The 22,225-nt window shown below is 42.4% G+C and overlaps 1 protein-coding gene across 4 annotated transcripts in view; it reads left to right on the forward strand.

Annotated features, from left to right (window-relative positions):
• AGK (acylglycerol kinase) overlaps positions 1-21,537 on the forward strand; it is a 64,297-nt gene extending 42,760 nt beyond the window's left edge. For all 4 annotated transcript variants that reach the window (XM_072999950.2, XM_078376252.1, XM_078376253.1 and 1 more), the window contains 8 exons: positions 645-714; positions 1,802-1,881; positions 4,251-4,308; positions 6,964-7,111; positions 7,459-7,556; positions 8,962-9,032; positions 19,150-19,234; positions 21,177-21,537. In XM_072999950.2, coding sequence (XP_072856051.2) covers positions 645-714; positions 1,802-1,881; positions 4,251-4,308; positions 6,964-7,111; positions 7,459-7,556; positions 8,962-9,032; positions 19,150-19,234; positions 21,177-21,311 — 745 coding nt within the window. In that variant the 3' untranslated portion in view covers positions 21,312-21,537. The remainder of the gene's footprint in view (positions 1-644; positions 715-1,801; positions 1,882-4,250; positions 4,309-6,963; positions 7,112-7,458; positions 7,557-8,961; positions 9,033-19,149; positions 19,235-21,176) is intronic.
• Positions 21,538-22,225: the final 688 nt, after the last annotated feature.

The raw sequence follows: 22,225 nt of genomic DNA on the forward strand, positions 1-22,225 counted from the left end.
CTGCCCTTTGTCTACGCAGAGCTCACACATGTGCACTTGCGCACTAGTGCCGGTCACAGGGAGATGCAGGGGCGTACTGGAGGCGCTGCGGTCACGCTGCGGCTGTATAATGGTTACAATGAATAGCACCTTTTATTTGGTGTGTGGAAGGTGTGCGGAAGAGGGGGTAGTCTTATACGGCGAGTATATAACAAACTCTATATTTTGAGTGGAAATGTTGGGGGTCGTCTTATACGCCCAGTCGTTTTATATGCCAGCAAATACGGTAGTATAATAATTTTAAAACAGGATAAACATATATGAAGTTCCTTTGCAACAGCATCCCCTGACCTCAGCCTGTACCCACAGGTTGGACAAAACCTCTTATCATCCTATTCACTGTGCTGACTGAGAATTACCAGCATATCTGAAGGATGCTAAGTTGGGGAAGGCTGCTTATCCCAGCTCAGGCCAAGCCTTCCTCTGGGCGGCTAGTGTTGTTAATTCTGACTGGCAGGAGTTTTGAAGTCCTTGGGCAGAAGTCTTCTCCATTTCTGTAACTTAAGGTGCTTTCCTAATGAAACCATGTGAAGTGGAGCCTGAGATCCTCTGAATGCAAAGTGACATGCTCCTTTGCTGAACTATGTGCTGCTCTGTTTCCTCAGATGTATCATTGATGCCACATTGTCCATACTGAGAGGAGAGACTATTCCACTCGATGTATTGCAGATCAAGGTAGCAACGTTTGATTAACTGCTCCTGCAGTGCATTCATATTGCTCCATTTCTGTGTTAGCTACTGTTGTTGTTCTTGAATTTATTTGACCCTACACCATTCTGATCACACAAGAGGTTGTATTTCCAGAGGGGCTGCAACACTATGGAATAACTCTTCAGGTAACAGCATATCTTAGAGCAAGGCAGAGGATCTGAGGACAAGGCTGTGCTTAACCTAGTTGTTATAATGGAAGTAATGTATTTTGCTGATAAATGCAGGGACAATATACAATAAGGCTGCATTCTCACTAAACAGCATTAGATGCCTCTGTAGAGTTTATTCAACTGACAGTGGATGTTCATTCAGGAATATATATTTCTCAGGTGTGTATAGCATTGTTTTTCTTCCTTTGACAATCTGTTGCCGAAACACCTCTCATTATCCTACCTTTGAGAAATCAGGGCTGATTGGTACCTTAGGATTCTTGGCTTAGTTGCTTCTAGTATTAAAAGCAGCCACTCTGGAAATCAGAAAAGAGACCTCTATTCCCACATGTCTTGTATGAAAGATTCCCTTGATTATTCCATAGTAGTGTTGCAATGGAGAATGCAGTTTGTCTCTCTCTGCCTTAGTCTTCTGGGATCCAGAATATGAAGTGGCCTTTGGCTGAAAGGGTGAAACAAACCTGAGCACAGATTTCCCCTCCACTGCATCAGACCCTTGGTCTATGTAGTTTGATATTGTTGGCACAAGCAACAGCTCTCCAGGTTTTTTAGTAAGGTTCTCTCCTTGGCCAGCCTGAAGAAGCTGGCAATTGAACTTCCAGCTTTCTCCATGCAAACTTTATTCTGCAGTGGTGAGGGATGACGGGAGCTGCAGTCCATCAAACATCCAGTCCCTGCCTCCATAAAACCTTTGATATTGGACCATTCATTTGTAATTGTTTATTGGAGTTTGGATCATATAATACTTTTGTTGTTGTTGTTGGGTGTTTGCTGTGTATTTTTGGTTGACTGTTGATGAGATCATTAGAAATTAGTACACTTTAAAAGCCTAACTACTGCTGTGCAAAACTTTGTTCCTGTTTTGGTATTTTCTTTTGCAGGGAAACAAAGAGCAGCCTGTATTTGCTGTAACTGGTTTACGATGGGGGTCTTACAGAGATGCAGGAGCAAAAGTCAGCAAGTATGAAATACAGTATTAACCTTGTATCTCTTTGGCTTTGTTGTGTACTCTGGCCTACATTCTGCTTTCTAGCATCGCAAGCAATACCACGTACTTTTTCTTTTTTGAAGTATCTCACACAATCTCATATAATCATAGAATAACGGAGCTGGAAGGAGCCTATAAGGCCATTGAGTCCGATCCCTTGCTCACTGTAGGAATCTAAATCAAAGTAGATCTGACATATGGTTGTTGAATTTTCTCTTGAGTGCATCTAGTGCTCCAATGCATTCATGCGCCCAATGAATGCATTGGAGCACTCAATATCTCCTGAGATAATTGGTTCCATTGTCATACTAACAGTTTGTTTTTCCTGATATTAAACTGAAATCTGGCTTCCTGTAACTTGAGTCCATTATTACATGTCCTCCACCCTGGGATGATTAAAAACAGTTTCTGCCTCTCTATGACAATCTTTCAAATATTAGAAGAGTGCAATATCCCCTGAGTCTTCTTTTCTCAAAAGTGTCTACTTATTTCTGTATTTCCTCACTGTGCTTGGTTTTCAGCCCAGTGATCATCTTTGTTGTTGTCCTCTGAACTTGTTCCAATTTGTGTGAATCCTTCTTTTTTTTTTCAATTTTAATTTTTTCAATTTTTCTTAAACTACAACATAAACATAAAATACATAAACCATATGGAACATTGCTATAAATGTTAAGTAAACTTGTAACTTAAAGTTTGAGAAAGGAGAGATGAAAAAGAATAATTTCTATGATATATGGGGCAGATTTCTTGAATAAATGCTAACAAGAGGAAAAGGGAAAGCTCCAAATCAAAAATCAACGCAGTTCTGGAGAAGAGGACAGTAAAGGAAGAAGAGGAATAAAGATAGAGGAAGAAGAGGATTACTGCAAGTGGTCCCGACTATGGTGGTGGGGAACACAGTCGATTTGTATTTTGGTTTATTTATTTTATGTTTATGTTGTAGTTTAAGAATAATGAAAAAATAAAAAATTGAAAAAAAATTCTTCTTCAAGTGTGGTGTCCAGAACTGGACATGGTACTCTAAATGAGTCCTGACCAGTGCTGAATAGAGAGAAACTAGTACTTCACAGGATTTGGAGGCTATACTTCAGTCAGTGAAGCCTAAAATAGCATTTGCCTTTTTTGCAGCAGCATCACACTGTTGGCTTATATTCAGCTTTTGATCTACAATAATTTCAAGATCTTTCTCACTTGTAGGATTACTGACCCAAGTATCCACCATCTTGTAACTGAAGAGCACTGGGACCTTTTGGTACCCCACTTGTTACCACCTCCTAGTTTAAGAAGGAGCCATTGATAATCACACAAAGTTAACAAACTTTGATCTGCATCACGTGACAGTTAGAATGCATTGTTTTCCAGCACTTGCAGGGATTTGACTGAAGTGACAGAAACTAGACCATGTGGTTCAACCTTGAGTAACCCGGGTGTTCTTGGACTGCAAGTCCCAGAAACCCCGGCCAACACAACTAGTGTATGAGGCTTCTGGGAATTGCAGTGAACACCTGGGTTACTCATGGTCAGGAACCACTGCTATAGAAACACTGAATCCAACCTTCCAATCCCTCTCGGAGCACATCTCTCTCTTTCTGCTCATCTAGCCAATTCCAGGCAGGGGGAGGGAGGACGAGTCTCCCTGCACGGCTGCCGAGTGGCTAGATGAGCTGAAAGAGACAGCTGTGCTCTGGGAGGGATTGGAAGGCTGCCACCACTGCTGGATGCATGAGTGGACTCATTAAATCCAGCTGTGTATGGGGATTCGTATAGGAATACCCCTATTGCTAATCAGGAATCCTAGAAATTCAAATTTAAAACATCTGGGGGGCCAAGTTACAGAACCACTGGCCAAGGACAAAAAGGCTGGGGAAGAAGCCCCAGCCTGGTTCCTGGGTCCTCTTTTCTATGTGGTGCTGCACAGGAAGTGTTGGAAACCATTTCTGCCCAATGTCCCCTTCCTGTGCCTGTCATAATCCTAGAGGTGCTCTGTCCCCATTGTAAGGATAGCAGCTATAGTCCCAAATGTCTGGAAGGCCAAAGATTCCACATTTCTGTGGAACGGAAAGGTCAAAAGCTCATGTCATGCATGCGATGGTGCGGAGTCAGAATTTGAAACGCTAGGTTGCTGCGGACTGCTAGTGAATGCCACCAGCCAAGATTTAGTATGAGATGTGGGATAAATTTAATTTATCGTTAAATGAGATGTGGGATAAAGTGTTGCCTGGCCATCCAGCTTCCAAGGATTTGACTGTAAGAAACAGTTTAGGAGAAATTGCATAGGGACAGATAATTGCCTTCCATATACACTCGGTCCCATTTGACTTCTTTGGGTTATTCTCTCTCAGGTATTGGTATCTTGGTCCTCTGAAGATCCAAGCAGCCCACTTCTTTAACACGTTAAAGGTAAAGGAATTGCAGTTGTCTTCACAAGTGTATTGGGAAAATCTGTGTCGCACACAACAGCCAGCATAGTTCAATGGGCAGCACATTCTCACTTGTGGAAGAGCCCTGTACAATTTGTAGGGAACATACTGACTGACTGGCTGACTGATTGGTTGGCTGGTTGGTTGGTTGGTTGGTTGTACGTACTTATATCCCACCCATCTAGTGGCAAGCCACTAACTACTCTGGGCCGCTTACAAAAGAACATATAATACAACATTGATCTCAAATAATGCATAAAGATAACAAAATAGACACCATAAGCATAAAATAATATAACTAAAAAACTGCAAAAACAGCAACAGCAGATGAATTTAAAATTGCACAGAATGGGTTGGAAGGTCTCTGATGTGATTTTTCATCTCCGGTAAGGAGGAGATTCCCGAGGGGCAATAACAGGTGGCAAAGGCCAAGTTGGGAAATTGCTCCATCAGCCATGGAGGTCTGGGATCTGTCATCCAGAAAACAAAAATTTCCATATCAGATTAGAAATTCGAGTTTGAGGGATCCATAGCCAGACTGTTTTCTAAGGCAGCTCTCATTTGCTTATATCGCACAACACTTTTTATTGTTTGCAGAGCCTACTTAGGGCAGTATTAACTTTGGAACACTTTTAAACATATCTAAAAATCATCTCTTCAGTGTAGGATTGATGTGAAAGCAGTTCTGTACTATCTTATATTTTCTGTAGGTGGCAGAAATAGAAAGCTTTTTTTGTGAAGCACAGTCCTGGAATTCAGCTAAAATAATATGACAGTGATAGGAGTTGCTAGCCAGAGAATATCTGAGATGTTTTGGAAAAGTGAAAGGATGCTGTGAAGCAGCTGAGACCCATTAGAGACTACTGTGCTGCCTTCCTGTAGTTTTTGTTATGCTAATAATTCACCCAGAGATTTATTCAATTGATGTAAGTAGCGCCTATAAATAGAATCTACAGGACTGTTGATAATCTTCCTCTTGCAGTCAGCCTACCTTCTGTCACAAAATGAGCAGAAAGGTTAATTGCTCCAGTTTGAAACTTTTCAACTACTGAGGGATTTGACATACATTAAAGTAGCTGCAATTTCTGCGCCTCCCTCCCCACTTCACACTGGTCTCCTGATGCCTTAGCAGATACTAAACATAAAGCCAGCTGCTGAAATCCTGCAGTTTCACTGAACAGGCACATTATAAGTCGTGATCAAGATCAACTGATACAGAGTCTTCTTCCCTGTGGCACAGTGGTTAAACTGCTGTACTGCAGCCAACGACCCAGGTTTCAATCCCAGGTAGCCGGCTCAAGGTTGACTCAGCCTTCTATCCTTCCGAGGTCAGTAAAATGAGTACCCAGCTTGCTGGGGAGGCAATGTGCAGCCTGCATAATTAACTTGTAAATTGCCCCAGAGAGTGATTTAAGCACTATAGGGTGGTAGATAAGCAACATGCTTTGCTTTGTGGAAATGGTCTGCACGGAGTGGGTGGAGGAGTAGTTCCTTCCCACTCTGGTTCCAGGACAAGGATGCAATGTTCCATATGCATTAGTAAGCACTCAGCTTCCCAACACTGCTCTCTAACATTCTACCGGTTAGTTGTCTCAGGCTGGCCACTGCATGATTTGTTGAAGCTCTTCTAGTTGCTTGGCCCTTCTCCAAAATAATCCTTCTCTCTTTGTGGCACATTGCAGGAAAATGGCAGTAGGGAGTAAACTTCCACTGTTTTGCATAATGCTTTCATTGCCTAGGGGACCTGGTGCTTTGTTCAGAAACTGTGCACTTATGCTTGTTTTTGTGGCTGTGATAGTTCTCAAGACCAGACTAGATATTCAGTAAATGATGGCTTAGCAAGACCTACTTACAGTACTGCCAAGAATGACTGCAAAATGCTGGGGAAGGAAAAACAAGGGTGTTCAATCTTTCCCCAGGTGCTCTTTATCTCCCTCCACCCCTTCCCTCGATATTTGTTTCCTCAGCTGCAAAAGATGTTCATTTACCTCATCCCTTAGAAGAAGACCGTTAGTAGAATAGCTGTGGATATAAAGCAGCAGGTGGTAGAAGGGAAAGTATCTTAACTTTGGTTTTTGTGGGTTTTTTGGGCTCTTTGGCCGTGTTCTGAAGGTTGTTCTTCCTAACATTTCGCCAGTCTCTGTGGCCAGCATCTTCAGAGGACAGCACTCTGTGCTCTGGTGTAGTTTGCTTGGGAGTGGAGTATTTATGGCTGTGAGATAGGCTTTTGTCCTATTCAAGAGATGGGTGATTAGTGTGTCTTGCTTGGGAGTGGAGTATTTATGGCTGTGAGATAGGTTTTTGTCTACCCATCTCCTAAATAGGACAAAAACCTATCTCACAGCCATAAATACTCCACTCCAAGCAAACTACACCAGAGCACAGAGTGCTGTCCTCTGAAGATGCCGGCCACAGAGACTGGCGAAATGTTAGGAAGAACAACTTTCAGAACACGGCCAAAGAGCCCGAAAAACCCACAACAACCATTAGATCCCGGCCGTGAAAGCCTTCGCGAATACATATCTTATCCTTGTTTTGCAGATCACCTTTGTAGCTATGTCATGTCAATCAGAGGTCTATGGGTTGTCTTCTGTCAAAACAGATTGTTTTGCTTTCTTTCTGGTCCTTTTTCAAGGAGTGGCCTCAGAAACATGTAGCCTCGCTTACCTATTTGGGCCCAACGCCAAGGCCTCCTGAAGAACCAGAGCAGACGACTTCTAGGCTTCCTTTGTACATCCGGCTTTACAAGAGGCTTGCACATTTTTGGACACCTGCCCCCAAAGGTAAGCAGAAGTGCATCAGATTTGCATTTTTTGGTTCCGAGAGCATTTCTACATCATTGTCTCCAAGTAACATGATGCTGCTTCAATGTACTATATATGAGCTACCCTTCCTTTGCTGTGTGAGTGTTCTTCTGTGCTGCTATAGTTTCTTCGCAGCTACAAGCATGAAATACCGATGAATGGAAACCTGGGACCCTGACCATTGACTGTGTTAATTTGGGAGACTACAGAGAGTTGTAGTCTGGTAGTATCTGGAGCCCAATTTTGAGAACAAATATTCTGGGTCTTAAAAAAATACTGCCCTGCCTAACTTTCTGTTCAATTATGTTTTCCTTCTTGGACCTCAGAAATCCCCGAGGAGGTGGTCCCTGAAGCTTGGGAAGAAACACAGCTGTCTGCCATTGAATTCTCTATCACTACTCAGAACAGACATCTAGATTTGAAAGTAAGAATATGTCCACGAAAGAATCCTGAGCCTTCACTCCTCTTTCAGAATGCTGCTGCTTTATATATGGAGGAATAACAGACTACCCAAGTACCTTCAGGCGTCATGTCTTGGGTTTAACTTGAAACTGAGAACAGATTATTATGGAGATCTGTGTGCACAGGGATTCTCCTTTTAAAATGCACACACTGGGATTCTGTATGCCATGTGTGTGCCTTTTAAAGTGAGAAGTGGCATATCTCACATGCTGTCCATAACCGATAGGTATCTATACCCAGGGGTTTGTGTGTCTGTTACAATTACTTGAAGCCTGGACATAAGGGACTGGATGTCTACTTTCTCAAATGCCCTGCTTTCCCCCCTTAAAACTCAGGAGGACAACAGTTCCCAGTCCTTTGGGTTACAAAAATGTGCTTGAAAAGTGTTTGAAGAACGCCTGATGAATCTCTAAAGCTGAAAGGGAGGCCAGATGAGAATATCCTATGATGGGAGGAGAGTTGGGCTTCATTGTTCCACTCCTTTTCCCATGATGTAAAATCAGTTTAACAAAGTACAGTGGACCACACACACGTGGTTTCTTCTCCTGATTGCAAGATACAAGAAGAGACAGCTTAGCATACTGCACTTTTTTGCAAATAAAGTGGGACATTTGGTTCAGCTTTATTCTTGCCAAAATGAAACCTGTGGTCCAGTGGCAGAAACGAGTCCTGTTTCACAGAAATGCCTTGATGTATTAAGCAGACGAGGAGCCTTTGCCATTGAGGAGAGAAACTAAGGGTTTTTGGTGTGTGTGTGTGGTGTGTGTGTGTGTGTGTGCGTGCGTGTGTGTGTGCGCGCATGCAGATCCTGGTTCTCCTGAAAGAATGTTAGGTCAAGGGTTAGGCTAGTGTCATTCTATCTGTGAAACAATGTGAAAGAAACTGTTGTTCATGTTTAAAACACCCTTCCCCTTTAAAAATGATTATAATAATCTTACTTGTAATGGCTTTGCTATATTTCATAAACAGGAAGTGAAACCGAGAGGCTTTTTTCTCATTGCCTCCTTGATCAGGTACATAAACAGAACAGGCATGCCCTAGATGTTAATGCAAAATGATATCCTTAATCCTCTAAGTTTGGTAAGAAGGTGAAGGTAGGCTCACAGAAAGATAAGGGATTTGAGTCTGCATGCGCATGAATGTGAACTTGGTTTCGTTAAACCTGACTGTGCCATTTAACTGTACACACAAGTAATGCTTTCATCCGACTTACCTCCCAAACACTGTTTTCCCCCAAGGAGTGGGAGAAGCTAATTATTTTATTCGGAGTCAGAAAGAGGAATTAACTGGATTTCAGAGGAACATGTATATAAGACATTCTGGTTATTAACACGAATGTGTCCTTTTGTTCTGAACATTTCTTTTAGCGCACAGAAGACTTCATGAATATTTGCATCGAACCAGATACTGTTAGTAAAGGAGACTACATAAAAAGAGGGTGAGTACTAAAGTGCCAGAGAGTGCATCTGACTTAGAGATGGGATATTCGTATACAAATACCCTGGACCAGGTGACCAGGATCCCCAGTCCTGCCGGCCCGAACCAACCCGTCCATATAAAGGTTGCCAGGCAGTGCACACAGCTAGCATCGTGCTCATCACACCAATCTCGGACAAAGCCTGGCGGACGCTTCTCTACCTTCCTGCTCTTCTGGCCACACCAGCCAGGGGGTGGGATAATGAGTCTCCCAGCTCAGCTGCTGAGTGGCCAGAAAAGCAGGAAAGTGGAAAAGCACCAGCCAGGCTTCGGCTGAGATTGGCATGAAGAGCAGGATGCCAAACAGATGCACTGCACGACCACCCCTAAGTGGACAGGTCGGTTCAGGGAAGTGGGACTGGGGGTATCTCAGCCACCTGAATCCTGGGTATTTGTATAAGAATACGAATATTCTATCTTTACTTATAATATGCACAGCATTTATTAAGCATATTGTTTTATTTTATTTTGGGTTATAGTTAGCCTTAAAAGGAAGGGAGTATTAAAATTAGATACGTTGGATTTTATTGTCAAGCTGAAATCTGGATCAGTGTTTCTGCTAGGCTGGTGCCCCTGTTGTGAATGAAACCTCTTACTTATCTCAGCGGTGTATCAGAGTCAGTCAATAAGAATATGAAGTTCTTAGTCATTAATCCCAGTCTTTAATTTGTGATTTCCGGGACCCTCACAAAGCTGCTGATCAGCACCCTGTGCCCTTGAATCTGTATGTGACTTCCTACTGCTGACTTGTGGTGACATTACATATTACTGTGCCTAAATTTGATGGTGGAGCAGGGAGCGATTCAGGTTTATCATGTAGATGGGTTTAAGACACGTACCAGCATGTTATCTGAGGATCTGGGCAAAGGTGTTGCACTTCATACTTTGGGCTCCACTCCACACATGAAGACAAGCGAGAGAAAGGATTTGTCATTCTTTAAATGAAAATGGAATAGCATATGTATTTTGTGAAAAGAAGGTGAAGCTTGTTTCTGTTGACTAGGATCTGAGGCACTGGGAGGCATGGGTGCAAATGCCAGTTAAAGAAAGTCATCACCGTGAAATACTGGTGAAATACTCTCCATACACTGAAGAGCAGAATCATGGCACAATGTAGAAAGGCATCATTTTATGTAGAAAATCAGAATCATGGCACAATGTAGAAAGGCATCTAGCAGCCCCATTTATTTGTATTTTCCTTTATCAGCATTTTTAATGTATTTATAGCACCTGCATAGTGTTACTGATAATCTAAAGGATCTCAAAATTGTTGTCGATCACAAGCTGAATATGAGCCAACAGTGAGACGTGGCTGCAAAAAAAGGCAAATGCAATTTTGGGATGCATTAACCCAAGTATAGTCTCCAAATCCTGTGAGGTACTAGTCTCCCTCTATTTAGCACTGGTTAGGCCTCATTTTGAGTACTGTTTACAGTTCGGGACACTGCACTTTAAGAAGGATGCCAACAAACTGGAGCAAGTTTGAAGGATGGCAACAAGGATGATCAGGGGACAGGAAACCAAGCCCTATGAGGAAAGACTGAAAGAACTGGGCACATTTAGCCTTGAGAAAGGAGACTGAGGGGAGATATGATAGCACTTTTCAAGTACTTGAAAGGTAGTCATACAGAGGAGGAGCAGGATCTGTGCTCTGTCACTTCCAGAGTGCACGACATGTAATAGTGGACTCAAACTACAGGAACCCAGATTTTGGCTGAATATCAGGGAAAACCTCTTAACTGTTAGAGCAGTATGGCAATGGAACCAATTACCTTGGGAGGTGTTAAGTGCTCCATCGGTGGAAGCATTTAAGATAAAATTGGGCAACCATCTTGTCAGATTTGCTTTGATTTGGATTCCTCCATTGAGCAGGGGGTTGAACTTGATGGACTTACAAGCCCCTTCCAACTCAGGTATTCTGTGATTCTGTGATTTCGAACTCTTATCACTGGCCATCTTGCACTTAAGGAAGTTGGAACATAGACACTTGATTTAGTAAATTGGTTTGGAAATTGGGTGTCACACACAAACAGCTATCTCTTTTTTGTGTTTGTTCCCAAGTGCCTTGGAAACCATGATGGCTGAAAGGAGGTCTGTACATAAATGAACACAGCTGATAGTGTGTCTTAGGAAAGACAGAAAAATGGAGACGTTTGGTGTCATGTTTTCAGTGTACTTTCCAAAATAAGCCAGTACATCTAACGTAACTTGGAGATATGTCCCATTTTCTGGATGGCTCCAGATGTTGCTCATCTGATGGTGGAGTGCATATAATGAGTGCATTCGAGTCTTCATAGTTCATGTCTTCTTCCAGTGCTGGGAATACCAAATAGCAGAATTACTTGCCACGATTCCAACAGCTTTTAAGAAACCAGCTGTTTCCATTTCAGGCCTGAAATACTGAAGAGGGAAGGAAGGGCAGAGAAAACAGAAGGAGCAGTGCTGGGCAGAGATCTCTAGTGAGCAGATTAAATTTAGAATTGGGCAGGGATTAGCTGGCAAAGGCCCATGCAGGGACACTGTTAGTGTAAATGGTTGCTAAAGAAAACCTTCAAAAGGTAGCTCCCCTTAGGCCATGTGCTAACCATATGCTATGTGCTCATGATTGCTTTTCCCAAAATCCCAGTGGATCTGAGAAGTGCAGTTGTTGTGAGCTCTGGATTCTGAAAAGTCTTAGGCTAATGACAGCATGAGAAAATGCTGTTAAATCAGTGAGAAGTTAGGTTTCTGCAACATTTAGCTAAAACTTTTTCTAAAGATGGCTTCTGGGCTAGGATCCAAGGAAGGGACACATACAGTGGTGCCTCCACTTACGACCATAATCCGTTCCGGAATGATGGTCGTAACTCAAAATGGTCATTAAGTCGAAGCACCATTTCCCATAGAAATGCATTGAAATACAATTAATCCATTCTGACCAAAGAAAAAAAATCATCCAAAAATCACTGCAAGACTCATTGGAAACAGGATTAATCCCTTCTGGCCGAAGGGGAGAAAAAAGAAAAGAAAAGCAAGGGAACATGCAGGACCCATTGCAAAAGCACAGAAAACAAACAGAGCAGATTGGAAATGCAGAGAGAACAAAGGGACTAGGTCGGAAATGCACAGAAAGCAAAGGAAAAAGCAAGGGGAGCATGCAGGACCCATTGCAAAAGCACAGGAAACAAACAGAGCAGATTGGAAATGCAGCGAGAACGAAGGACCAGGTCAGAAATGCACAGAAATCAAATGGAGCAGATCAGAAATGCAAAGAGAACAAAGCAAAAAGCAACGGAAGCATGCAAGACACATCGAAAAGGGGGAACCCCAAAAAGCAACCAAACCCCCCAAGACCCATTGGAAATTGGGGGGGACCAAAAAACAAACCAACCCCCCAAGACCCATCAGAAATCGGGGAAAAAATACCAAAAAGCAACCAACCTCCCCCATCGGAAAGGGGGGGGGGACCAAAGAACAACCCCCCAAGACCTATCACAGCATAGAAACATAACCCCCCCCCAGCTGAAAACCACACTGCAAAAATACCAAGAACAGTTTTAACCATAAAGCAGCACCATACCTTAGCAGGCAGCCTCCTCGGATCGCATACTCCCTAACTGCCAGTGTGAAAGAGCTACAAAGAAGCAGCCTCTTCCGCCACCTACAGTTAGCAATTTGAATTTCCCTCCCTTTTTCCCCTGCCTTTTTCTGTTCGTAAGTGGAAGCTCCGGTCACAAGTAGAAGCAACATTTTGCGGCCAGAGCTGGTCGTAAGTAGGGACGTTCGTAAGTGGAGGCACCACTGTATATGTATGGTTGAATTTTCCTTGTTGATGTTGCCATGATGATTCCTAATTACAAAGAAAATCTGGTTTCAGTTGCAAATAAAAGATTGGCCAGCATTGTGTTTGAATTACTGCAGGTGCCATTGAAGTTGTAGAACCAGATGCAGCTAATTGACAGGGTACTTGCTATGTAAGCCTGGTCATGTGACTGGCAAATGACAGGCACTTTGTCACTTAGGAGCATCACTTTCCCTGTTTGTCATTGCATGTGCAATATTTCACAGTACTACTGACTGTGGCCTAATTTTGTCTGAAGTGTAAGAAAAAAACCCAGGAAAAGCTCTAATTGCATGCACTGATTGTGTGTTTATGCGTTTGAAGCCTAGCTCTAATATCCTCCAGTCCAGTGGTTCCCAACCTTGTGTAACCCAAGTGTTCTTGAACTGTAATCCCCAGAATCCTTCACCACTAGCTGTGCTGGTTAGGGGTTTCTGGGAGTTGCAGTCCAAGGCATAGGATACTCGAAGTTGGGAACCACTGCTCTAGTCCCTAAGACGTCATGGTAGCTTGGCTAGTAAGGAGCACATTGCATGTGAATAGTTCCTTTTCTGAAGCTAAGTAGATTTGTCGACACTCAGGGCTTGGATAAGTGACTGCCTGAGAATCAGACTAGATGATAGGGGAAATGTGTATTCCCTGCCACTGTTTACTTTACCATGACAGATCACAAAACAAAGCATGCTAAATGCAAGAAATGTAGGTAAGGAAAATCAAACACTATGACAGGCATGTCTTCTACCACTTGAGGGAGCACCGGTGCACAAACACTATGAGAATCTGATTTGACCCCAAGATTTCTGTGAATGCAGCCTTGCGTCCTGGGGGAGGAAATAAACAGAGCAACATCTCTTGTCAAACCGCCATTATTACGTTTCTATACACATCATCCTGTGAATGTAGTTATTTATGATGATCTGACTTGTTGTACTAAATACAGTGGTGCCTCGCACAACGAGTGCCTCACACAACGATGAATTCACACAACGATGCCTTTTTCTGTCAAATTTGCTGCCTCACACAGCGATGTTTCCTATGGGGGATTTTCACACAACGATCTCCCTTTTCGCTCCTGTAAAAGTGTCTTACAATGTTTGGAAGCTGTTTTAAATGATTGCAATGGTTAGTCCACCTCCTGAAACCTATGCAAACTGATTTTGGTGTTGTTCTGACACTTCGTTAATTTATGATGATTTTTTGTTTTTTTCCATTGGAAACCAATGGTTTCCAATGGAGAAAATTCAAAAAATCATCATAAATTAACGAAGTGTCAGAACAACACCAAAATCAGTTTGCATAGGTTTCAGGAGGTGGACTAACCATTGCAATCATTTAAAACAGCTTCCAAACATTGTAAGACACTTTTACAGGAGCGAAAAAGGACTTCGCAAAGCCATTGGAATGTATTGAGTCGGCTTCAATACATTGCAATGAAGGAAACATTGTTTCACACAGCGATGTTTCCTATGGGGATTTTCACTCAGCGATGGCAATCCGTTCCAATTGGAACGGATTAACCGGTTTTCAATGCATTCCTATGAGAAATGGTGTTTCACAGAACGATGTTTCACACAACGTTGATTTTTTTGGAACCAATTAACATCGTTGTGTGAGGCACCACTGTATATAGTTTTTATTTTAACTCCTGTGTATGTATGTTTGCCTTATTTTCCTCTCTGTTACTTTTTGCCCTTCTATTTTCAATCCCTTCCTCCTTGTCACCAAAAACATCTCTCTTTCACAGTTTCACACTATTGCTGGTAAAGCTGTCTGCGTTCTTTGGGATGCTTACTATTTAAATATATTGCCGTGTGTGTTGCCAGAACAAAATGCCACAACTGAACTCTGCTAAGGATTGCTTTAAGCACCAAGAGAACCAGTGTGAAAGCAACAGAAGGGGAGACCTCAAAAATTGAAAGAATGCCATATATATTGCAGTTATATTGCATATACATAGGATTCTATAAGATTTTTATAAATGCATCGTTGCATCTCGAGGAAGAAAGCGATGCAATGCAATATATATATTGCATTGCATCCCTTTTTTCCTCAAGATGCAAAGATGCATTTATAAGAATCTTAGGGTCAGACTAGCTTCTTACAGTGTTTTTGGACAGCTGTCCCTCAAGTGACAAAAGACATGCTTGCGATAGTGTGTAGAAGTGTTGTGTCACTCTGTTTTGGTAATAACCTAGCAGCTCTCTCCTGTTGTATGATGCAGTGTTAGAACTGCTTTTCTAATGAAGCAAGAAGTGACTATTCACATGCTACTTATGTATTCATAGGTATGTTGTTGTTACGTACCATCAAGTCCAACTTATGACTGCTCTATGAATAAACAAGGAAAAAGCCACGTGATTCCCAAGATTACACAAATGCAAGAGTGGGAGATACTTTTTCTGGGACCACTTATAATCAATCAAATAGCAAGCTTTTGTGGATGAAATCCACTTCCTCAGGCTAAGGACACCTCCTTCATGGACGGTGCAGCAAAATTCTGGACAAACATCCAAAAAAAATGAGTAGCCTCCAAAATGTCTTGTCCTCAACAGCCCTGCTCAGCTCTTGCAAACTTATGTTTGTGACTTCTTTTATGGAATCAGTCCATCTCATATTTGGATAGTTTGTCTTCCTCTTTTCCTGTGGCTCTCAACTTTTCCTAGCATTATTATCTTTTCCAGTGAGTCTTGCCTTCTCATTATGTGCCCAAAGGAGGACATCCTCCATCTAGCCAGTTTTGCTTCAAGAGAAAGTTCAGACTTGATCCGCTTTAGGACTCAATTGTTTTTCTTTCTGGCAGTCCACAGAGCTCTTCTCCAGCACCGTATTTCAAACATGTCATTTCCCCCCCTTGTCAGCTTTCTTCACTGTTGTGCTTTCACACCTGTAGATGGTGACTGAAAATAACATAGTGTGAATGATTGCAGTCTTTGCCTACAGTGACACATCCTTACACTTGATTATATTTTATAAATCATTAATTACTGCCCTTCCTAAAGCAAATCAAAAAGTGTGCTGCTTATATTCCACCCCATAGCGCTTACAGTACTTTCTGGGTTGTTACAAGTTAATTATGCAGGCTACACATTGCTTCCCCCACCCCCAGTGAGCTGGATACTCATTTTACCTTCTTAGTCTCAGTCATCCTCTGATTTCTTGGCTGCAGTCTCTGTATGTTCTGCATACAGATTTAACAGATAAGGGGATAAAATGCACCCTTGTCTGACACCTTTGCCTAAAGTAAAACCATTCTGTCCCTCTATATTTTGTCCTAACTTGTATTGTCCACAATACAAGTTAAACATCAAGACAGCCAAGTGCTGAGCACACCTGTTTCTTTCAGAACAACCCATAATTTCTCATGATCCACACAGTCAAACGTTTTGCTTTAGTTTATAAAGTATAGATAGATTTCCTGAAATTCTGTGCTGCACTCCTGTAGCCAGTATATATTTGCAACATGATCTTGAGTGCTTCTTCCTTTCCAGAATCCAGCTTGAACACCAGCATTTCTCTCTCCATACAGTATAAAAGCCTTCGTTGCAATTTTTGTTGTTATTGCTCTCTCTCCAAAGAATTCAGGAAGGCTCACATGGTTTTGTTGCAGATGCTTTGAGAGCTAGTTAAGGCTGTGAAAGAATGAGAGACCCAGATTACCCAGTAAAATTCTTGCATGTGTAAGCATTTGAATCTGGTCTTCTTGTAAGCCACATTGCCTCTTTGCTTTCTTATGCCTCACCCTGTAAAGTCAATCAATCATCCTGGGAAATACTGGAATTGCTCCATTTGTTTTGGAGAGCCCTTTGAGCAGTCAAGAGTTCTTCCTTCTGGCGGAGAAACCAGACTGGTTCAGTAATTAATTTTGTTGGACTAAAATCTTGGGTGCAGTACTAAGTATTAAAGGGACTAGGGGTGGCTCAAGGTAGTTAGAATGCATTTTAATTTAGGATATATGTCAAGATACTGAGTTTTATAAATCAAGTCCTTGAATCAGCCATAGTTTTTCTCTGCTCCATTCAACTCATAACTTTCTTTTTGCACTGTTGCATTTGATTCTTTTATTGAAATCAACCATCTGTATCTTTGGTTCCCTTTCGTGCTATTTGGCTATTACCCAGGTAATATATTTCTACTTTCTCCTCTGTTGTGCATGCCCAGATAATGACATTCTCTAAAACTGTAAATTATTTGCCTGCTCTTGATGGATAGCTTGATAATGCCTCTTTTACTTGGTTGTTTCAACTTCTGACACCACCAAGGTTTCCTCTCACGTGTGCACGAGTCTGCCCTCCTCTGTGCACCCACGGTGATCACTTTCAACTCCTTTGGTTCCTGGCTTTGACAGAACCCCACATTTTGGGGAGGGGGAGGCATTGTCATCAGCCCACATGCAGGGTAGAAAATGAAAGAACATTGGACACCACTTTTCTCTCTTGGCGACGTTTCCTTGAGGATCTTTCTCAGCTAATGCTTACTTCACCTGCCACAGAGCATACAAAAGAATGCTTAGCACAAAAATCCTTATATAAATCCAGAGGTTCCCACCCTGGGCGCATCAAGGAAAATGTGTCTTAGCGCATACTGAGAATAAAGCAGGAAAGGGGATATGTTGCTTCAGAGGGCACTCAGTCAGAGTCCAGTTGCTCAGGGCTTCCTAAAGCCCTGGTTTATGAAGCTTCAGGACAGTCCTCTAAACCAGGTAACATGGTGGGGTATAAATCAAATAAATAAATAAATAAATAAATATCTCCCTGAAATACATTGTCAAGACGAAAAGCCAGTGTTTGGTTGTTTTCTGACTTGTGCATTTGTGGCAAAAGAGGCAACTGCAGTCAGATGTGAACGGAAGTCACAACATTTATATTGATCTCCAGGGAAGGAAAAAAATGAGTATGGCATTTTTTAGCTGCAGTATACTGTACATTTTGCAGCTTTACATATCTACTGCTCTATTATTGATTTCTTTTTAATGCAAAGATTCATCAAGTCAAGTCATTTAAATACTCACATGGAAACCCAACATTTTGGATTTATCACAAGGCTTGCTTTTCCCCATCACCCATATGTTAGATCTCCTACTTAATGATACCTTATTTTATTATCTAACTGTCTTGAAAATTAACATACATAAAAATTCAACAGATATTTGAAATTATTTAGGATACTACATTTTTATTATGGTACTTTGTTTGTGTCGCTTCAACCCACCTGTTTTTAAACAGAAGAATGAAATTGGAAGGACCTATAGGGTCATCAAGTCCAACCCCTTGCTCAGTGCAGGAATACAAATCAAAGGATATCTGCCAGGTGGTTGTCTAAATTTCTCTTTAATGTGAATTCTCTTTCTCCACTCTTAGCTTTGTTTAAAAAAAAATTGTTTTTATTGCAAGTAGCTACCACTTCAGGATAAAGAAAAACAAAAGGAAAAGGAAAAGATAGGCAGAAACACACAGATTTTAAATAATATATCAGGCATAGACATATAAGATAAGCAAAGCTCATGTCCAAAAAAGTTTAATCAAACTGTGATCATCAGATGTGGAGAACACAGCAAGATCTTCAGACTATTAGAATGACAGATGGTGCGTCCTGGTCTATCAGCCTTGAGATGCAAGTCTGTTTGCTTCGACAAAAACACACAGAATCCAGCCATGTTCACCATCAGTTAAACTTCAAAGTCCCAATTCAATTCCTGTTTCGGCTTAACTGCCTGTATGTGTGAGCCGTGTTGATAGATTTCATTGAGAAGCATCCCTCTCGCATTAATGCCTTCAGCACACATTTTGACATCTGGTGAAACAATTCAGCAGCTGAGCCCTGCAGTGGTTGTATGGATTGGCTCCAATCCTGCCTCCCTAGGTGACACTTCCAGTCTCTCTCTTTGTTATGTTTTCTATCCACCTCCCATCCCCTTTGCATCTGAAAGGGCTGTCACTCAAGGCTCATCAGGAAAATGTTTGCCAAAGCTACAGTTAACCCCGGCTGCCTGTGGGCTTACCTGTTAATGCAGGAGGGATTATAGCCCTCCATATGTGGCTAGCTTAGCTGGAACACAGAGGAATGGCACAGAAATGGCATCCACTTCTTAAGTTTTTCTCCAGCTGCTCCTGCAAGATCTGAAACTTGCATCTGACCTGACATGAAAGTTTTTCCATGAGACAAGGGAAAAACTCATTTCCTATCCTCCTTGGCTGTTGGCCTCTGGGCTTAAGCGTGGCTCAGAAATGTTTACCCTGTACTCATCCTCATTTTTGAACAGACATCAAAAGATGCAGGACCCCCACCTGTGCCCAGAAGGAAGCCAGTGTCTCCAGGCAAGCCAGTGTATGCTGCAACTTCCAGAGGTGAGAAATAGAATTCTGTGGTGAGCTTATCTGTTTACTCTTTCTTTTTCTGTAACCCCCAGTTCCTGCCATGTTGAGAAAGATAACTGGCTTTCCTCAGAACATGGCAAGCCCTGTTCAGTGCAAAGAAGTGGAACAAGTAAAAGACCAGGATGGGTGAATGGGCACACCTGAATATGTGCCATCTTTAGCCTTATGTTACCAAGATCAGTAGTAGAGAAAGGCATGAACTGCCCACACAGCGTTCCATGGGTACTGTGCACGTCCCTCTCCACCTCCTCCTCCTCATGCTTGCCTACTCGCTGGCTGCAGCATGCTTCCCTCTCCTGCCTCCTCTGTGCACTTACCCATTCACCAGCTGCAGTGCTGTCCCTTCCTGTGCCTTCTCTGTGCGATTATCCACCTACCAGCAGCCCGCAGGCATCCCTGCCCCACTACCTCCTCTAGGTGGACAATCATGCAGAGAAGGCAGAGGAAAGAAGTGCACTGCAGCTGGTGAGTGGGTGAGTGCACAGAGGAGGTGGGGAAGAGAAGCATGTGGTGCTCACAGAACACCTGTGCGAGCGTCACGCCAAACTGGGCCAGACCACCAAAGTGCCCAAGTTCATGCCCGTCTCTAATCAATAGCAATAGACACCCTTGGGTCTGTTGGCTTTGTCAGAAAGTTTTGTGAAGCATAAGAGCTGTGTGTCTTGCGTGACCGTCATTTGTGTGCTGCTTCTGCTGTTTGTCATTTGCTGAAATGCGGTGATCAGGTTGTTTGGTGCTGCAACACATAATGGAAAATATACATACTGTATATCTGTTTTCTTATCAGTGTAGGGTATCCATGCTAGAAGCAGCTTCAGAAAAAAGCTCTATCTGTTTTGTATTGGTTAATCTACATTAGTTTACAGTACAGAAAGTCCAACCGCCGAGAGTGGTCGTATAGACCAGATGGGTGGGATATAAGTCAAATAAATAAATAAACCATGAGGTTCTGTGTCAGTGTAGACACAAAATGCATATGTAAACCTTCTTATATATCTAGAAGGAGGAGGAGATGCAGTCTTGAAGTAAAGATATAGTGGTCAAACGGCTTCACAGGATAGCCTAGGTAGACTGTTTGAAAGTGGGAGATGGTTATCTGTGGCTCCATAAAGTGCCACATCTTACTGAGGTAGTGTTCCTTCCAGAGAATTAAGCAAACTTCCTTTGCTGTAAAGAGGGTGAACAGATAAGACTTGGGGATTGTTGAAGTCAGTCAAAGGCGGGGAACCTTCAGCATCTTAGATGTTATGGTTCCCATAATGCCCTACTCCAAGCCATTTTGGGCAGAGCTGAGTACTGAGGACCAAACTGCATTTGCATAAAGAGTGTTTTCAATCTACCACCACCTCAGAATTTATCAAGGTGGTTTAAGCATGCCTGCACAACAGCCACATAGGAACAAAGGCAAACCTGAAGCCCAATCAGATCTGCTCTTGAGCCAACTCCTCAAGTATGGAGAACTTCAGAAAAAGGCTGTACAGAATGTGGGCAGGATGGTGCTAGTCAGACACTTTAAACTGGGAATAGGTGAAGCTGTTTAGCTATTAAGTAGAGATTCCTTCCCGTATAGACAGAAGGTAATGTCCCACATTTGGCTAAACCTATCAGTAGGTGTTTAAGCCAATGGCTTCAAACAGCATGTTATTACAGATTCATGCACGTAAGTACCTCAGGCACACTCCACAGAGACAGTGGCAAGTGCAGGCAAACTAGTACTACCACGGTGAATCCTTAGTTTGTTATGAGAATACAGTAAAGTGGATTCTCTCAGCACAGGCACATACGGCAGCTCTTTAATGGCATATTCTAGCATCCTGCAGTCACAGGGAAGACAGCTGCTGAGACAGACAGTAGCTTCGGGAAGCACGTCCCTTTAGTCTTCCATTTCTTGTAAACCTTGTTTTCTCCATAGGGTACAGAAGGCTTTTTGTCTATTGACAGCGAGGAGTACGAAGCAATGCCAGTGGAGGTGAGGCTGTTACCTAGGAAGCTCCAGTTCTTCTGTGACGCCCGAAAGAAAGAGCAAATGCTTCAAGGAGCATCATAATCAAAGAAGCCGTCAGCTTAGACTTTTTAAAAACCATGCTCTTAGTTCCTGGCTACTGATTCAAGATGTACATTCCTGATGGTCTGTAGCCCACCAATGACAAGCATCAAAGGAAGCAAATGCAAAAAGTGTATATATACAAAAAGTATATATGCACCGTTCATGCCTGTTTAATGAACTGCACCTGGGGACTGTTCATGTTTCCTTGAGTAAAACAAAAACAAAATCCCTTTTCTTTCCTTCTTTCCTCCTTTCGCAGATAGAACTCTATGTGTAAATAATTGGATCTCTGCATTTCACATTCTCTGGTTAGGAGGCAGGGTAGGTACAACTTAGCTGTACCTTTGGCTTTTGGTGTAGTCATTCCAAAATGACTCCTCCCTGCTAAATACCTGGGACAGGTATTTTTTTGCATTAGTACCACTTGGAGGTTTTGCCAGTATACAAATATCAAGCCAGTAAACAACACCACACTCTTGGTAGCCTCCCACATCTCTGGATAATTAAAAGGGCAGGCACGGTATACCAGCAAATGCTCTGAGAAGCCATGATGATGAAATGGGCGGAAAGCCTCTAAAATGAATTTGCAGCCACCTACATAACCGATGTCCTATGCACCTTTGTTTTGTATTCAACAATTACAGCTGGCATTAACACAGGCTTTTCCTAATCTTGTTCTCAAAGATAAAGGTAGCCAGGATCCATATCCTGATTTTGTGCTTGTAAGGAATATGCAATGGAGCGCTCATGTCTCCCACAAAGCTGTAAGTGTTGGCTGACACTTGGCATGTGGGACCTGAGCCCATGCTCCTCTCTGGCCAGTTAAGCCATGGAAACCCACTGCTTAAGAAAGGGCCGCAAATGTTTTGTGAAAGTACCCGAGGCATGATACCCATGGCTCTCCTGTTACGAAT

Source organism: Pogona vitticeps, chromosome 5 (assembly GCF_051106095.1).
Source record: "Pogona vitticeps strain Pit_001003342236 chromosome 5, PviZW2.1, whole genome shotgun sequence".
In the NCBI taxonomy this organism is placed as follows: domain Eukaryota; kingdom Metazoa; phylum Chordata; class Lepidosauria; order Squamata; family Agamidae; genus Pogona; species Pogona vitticeps.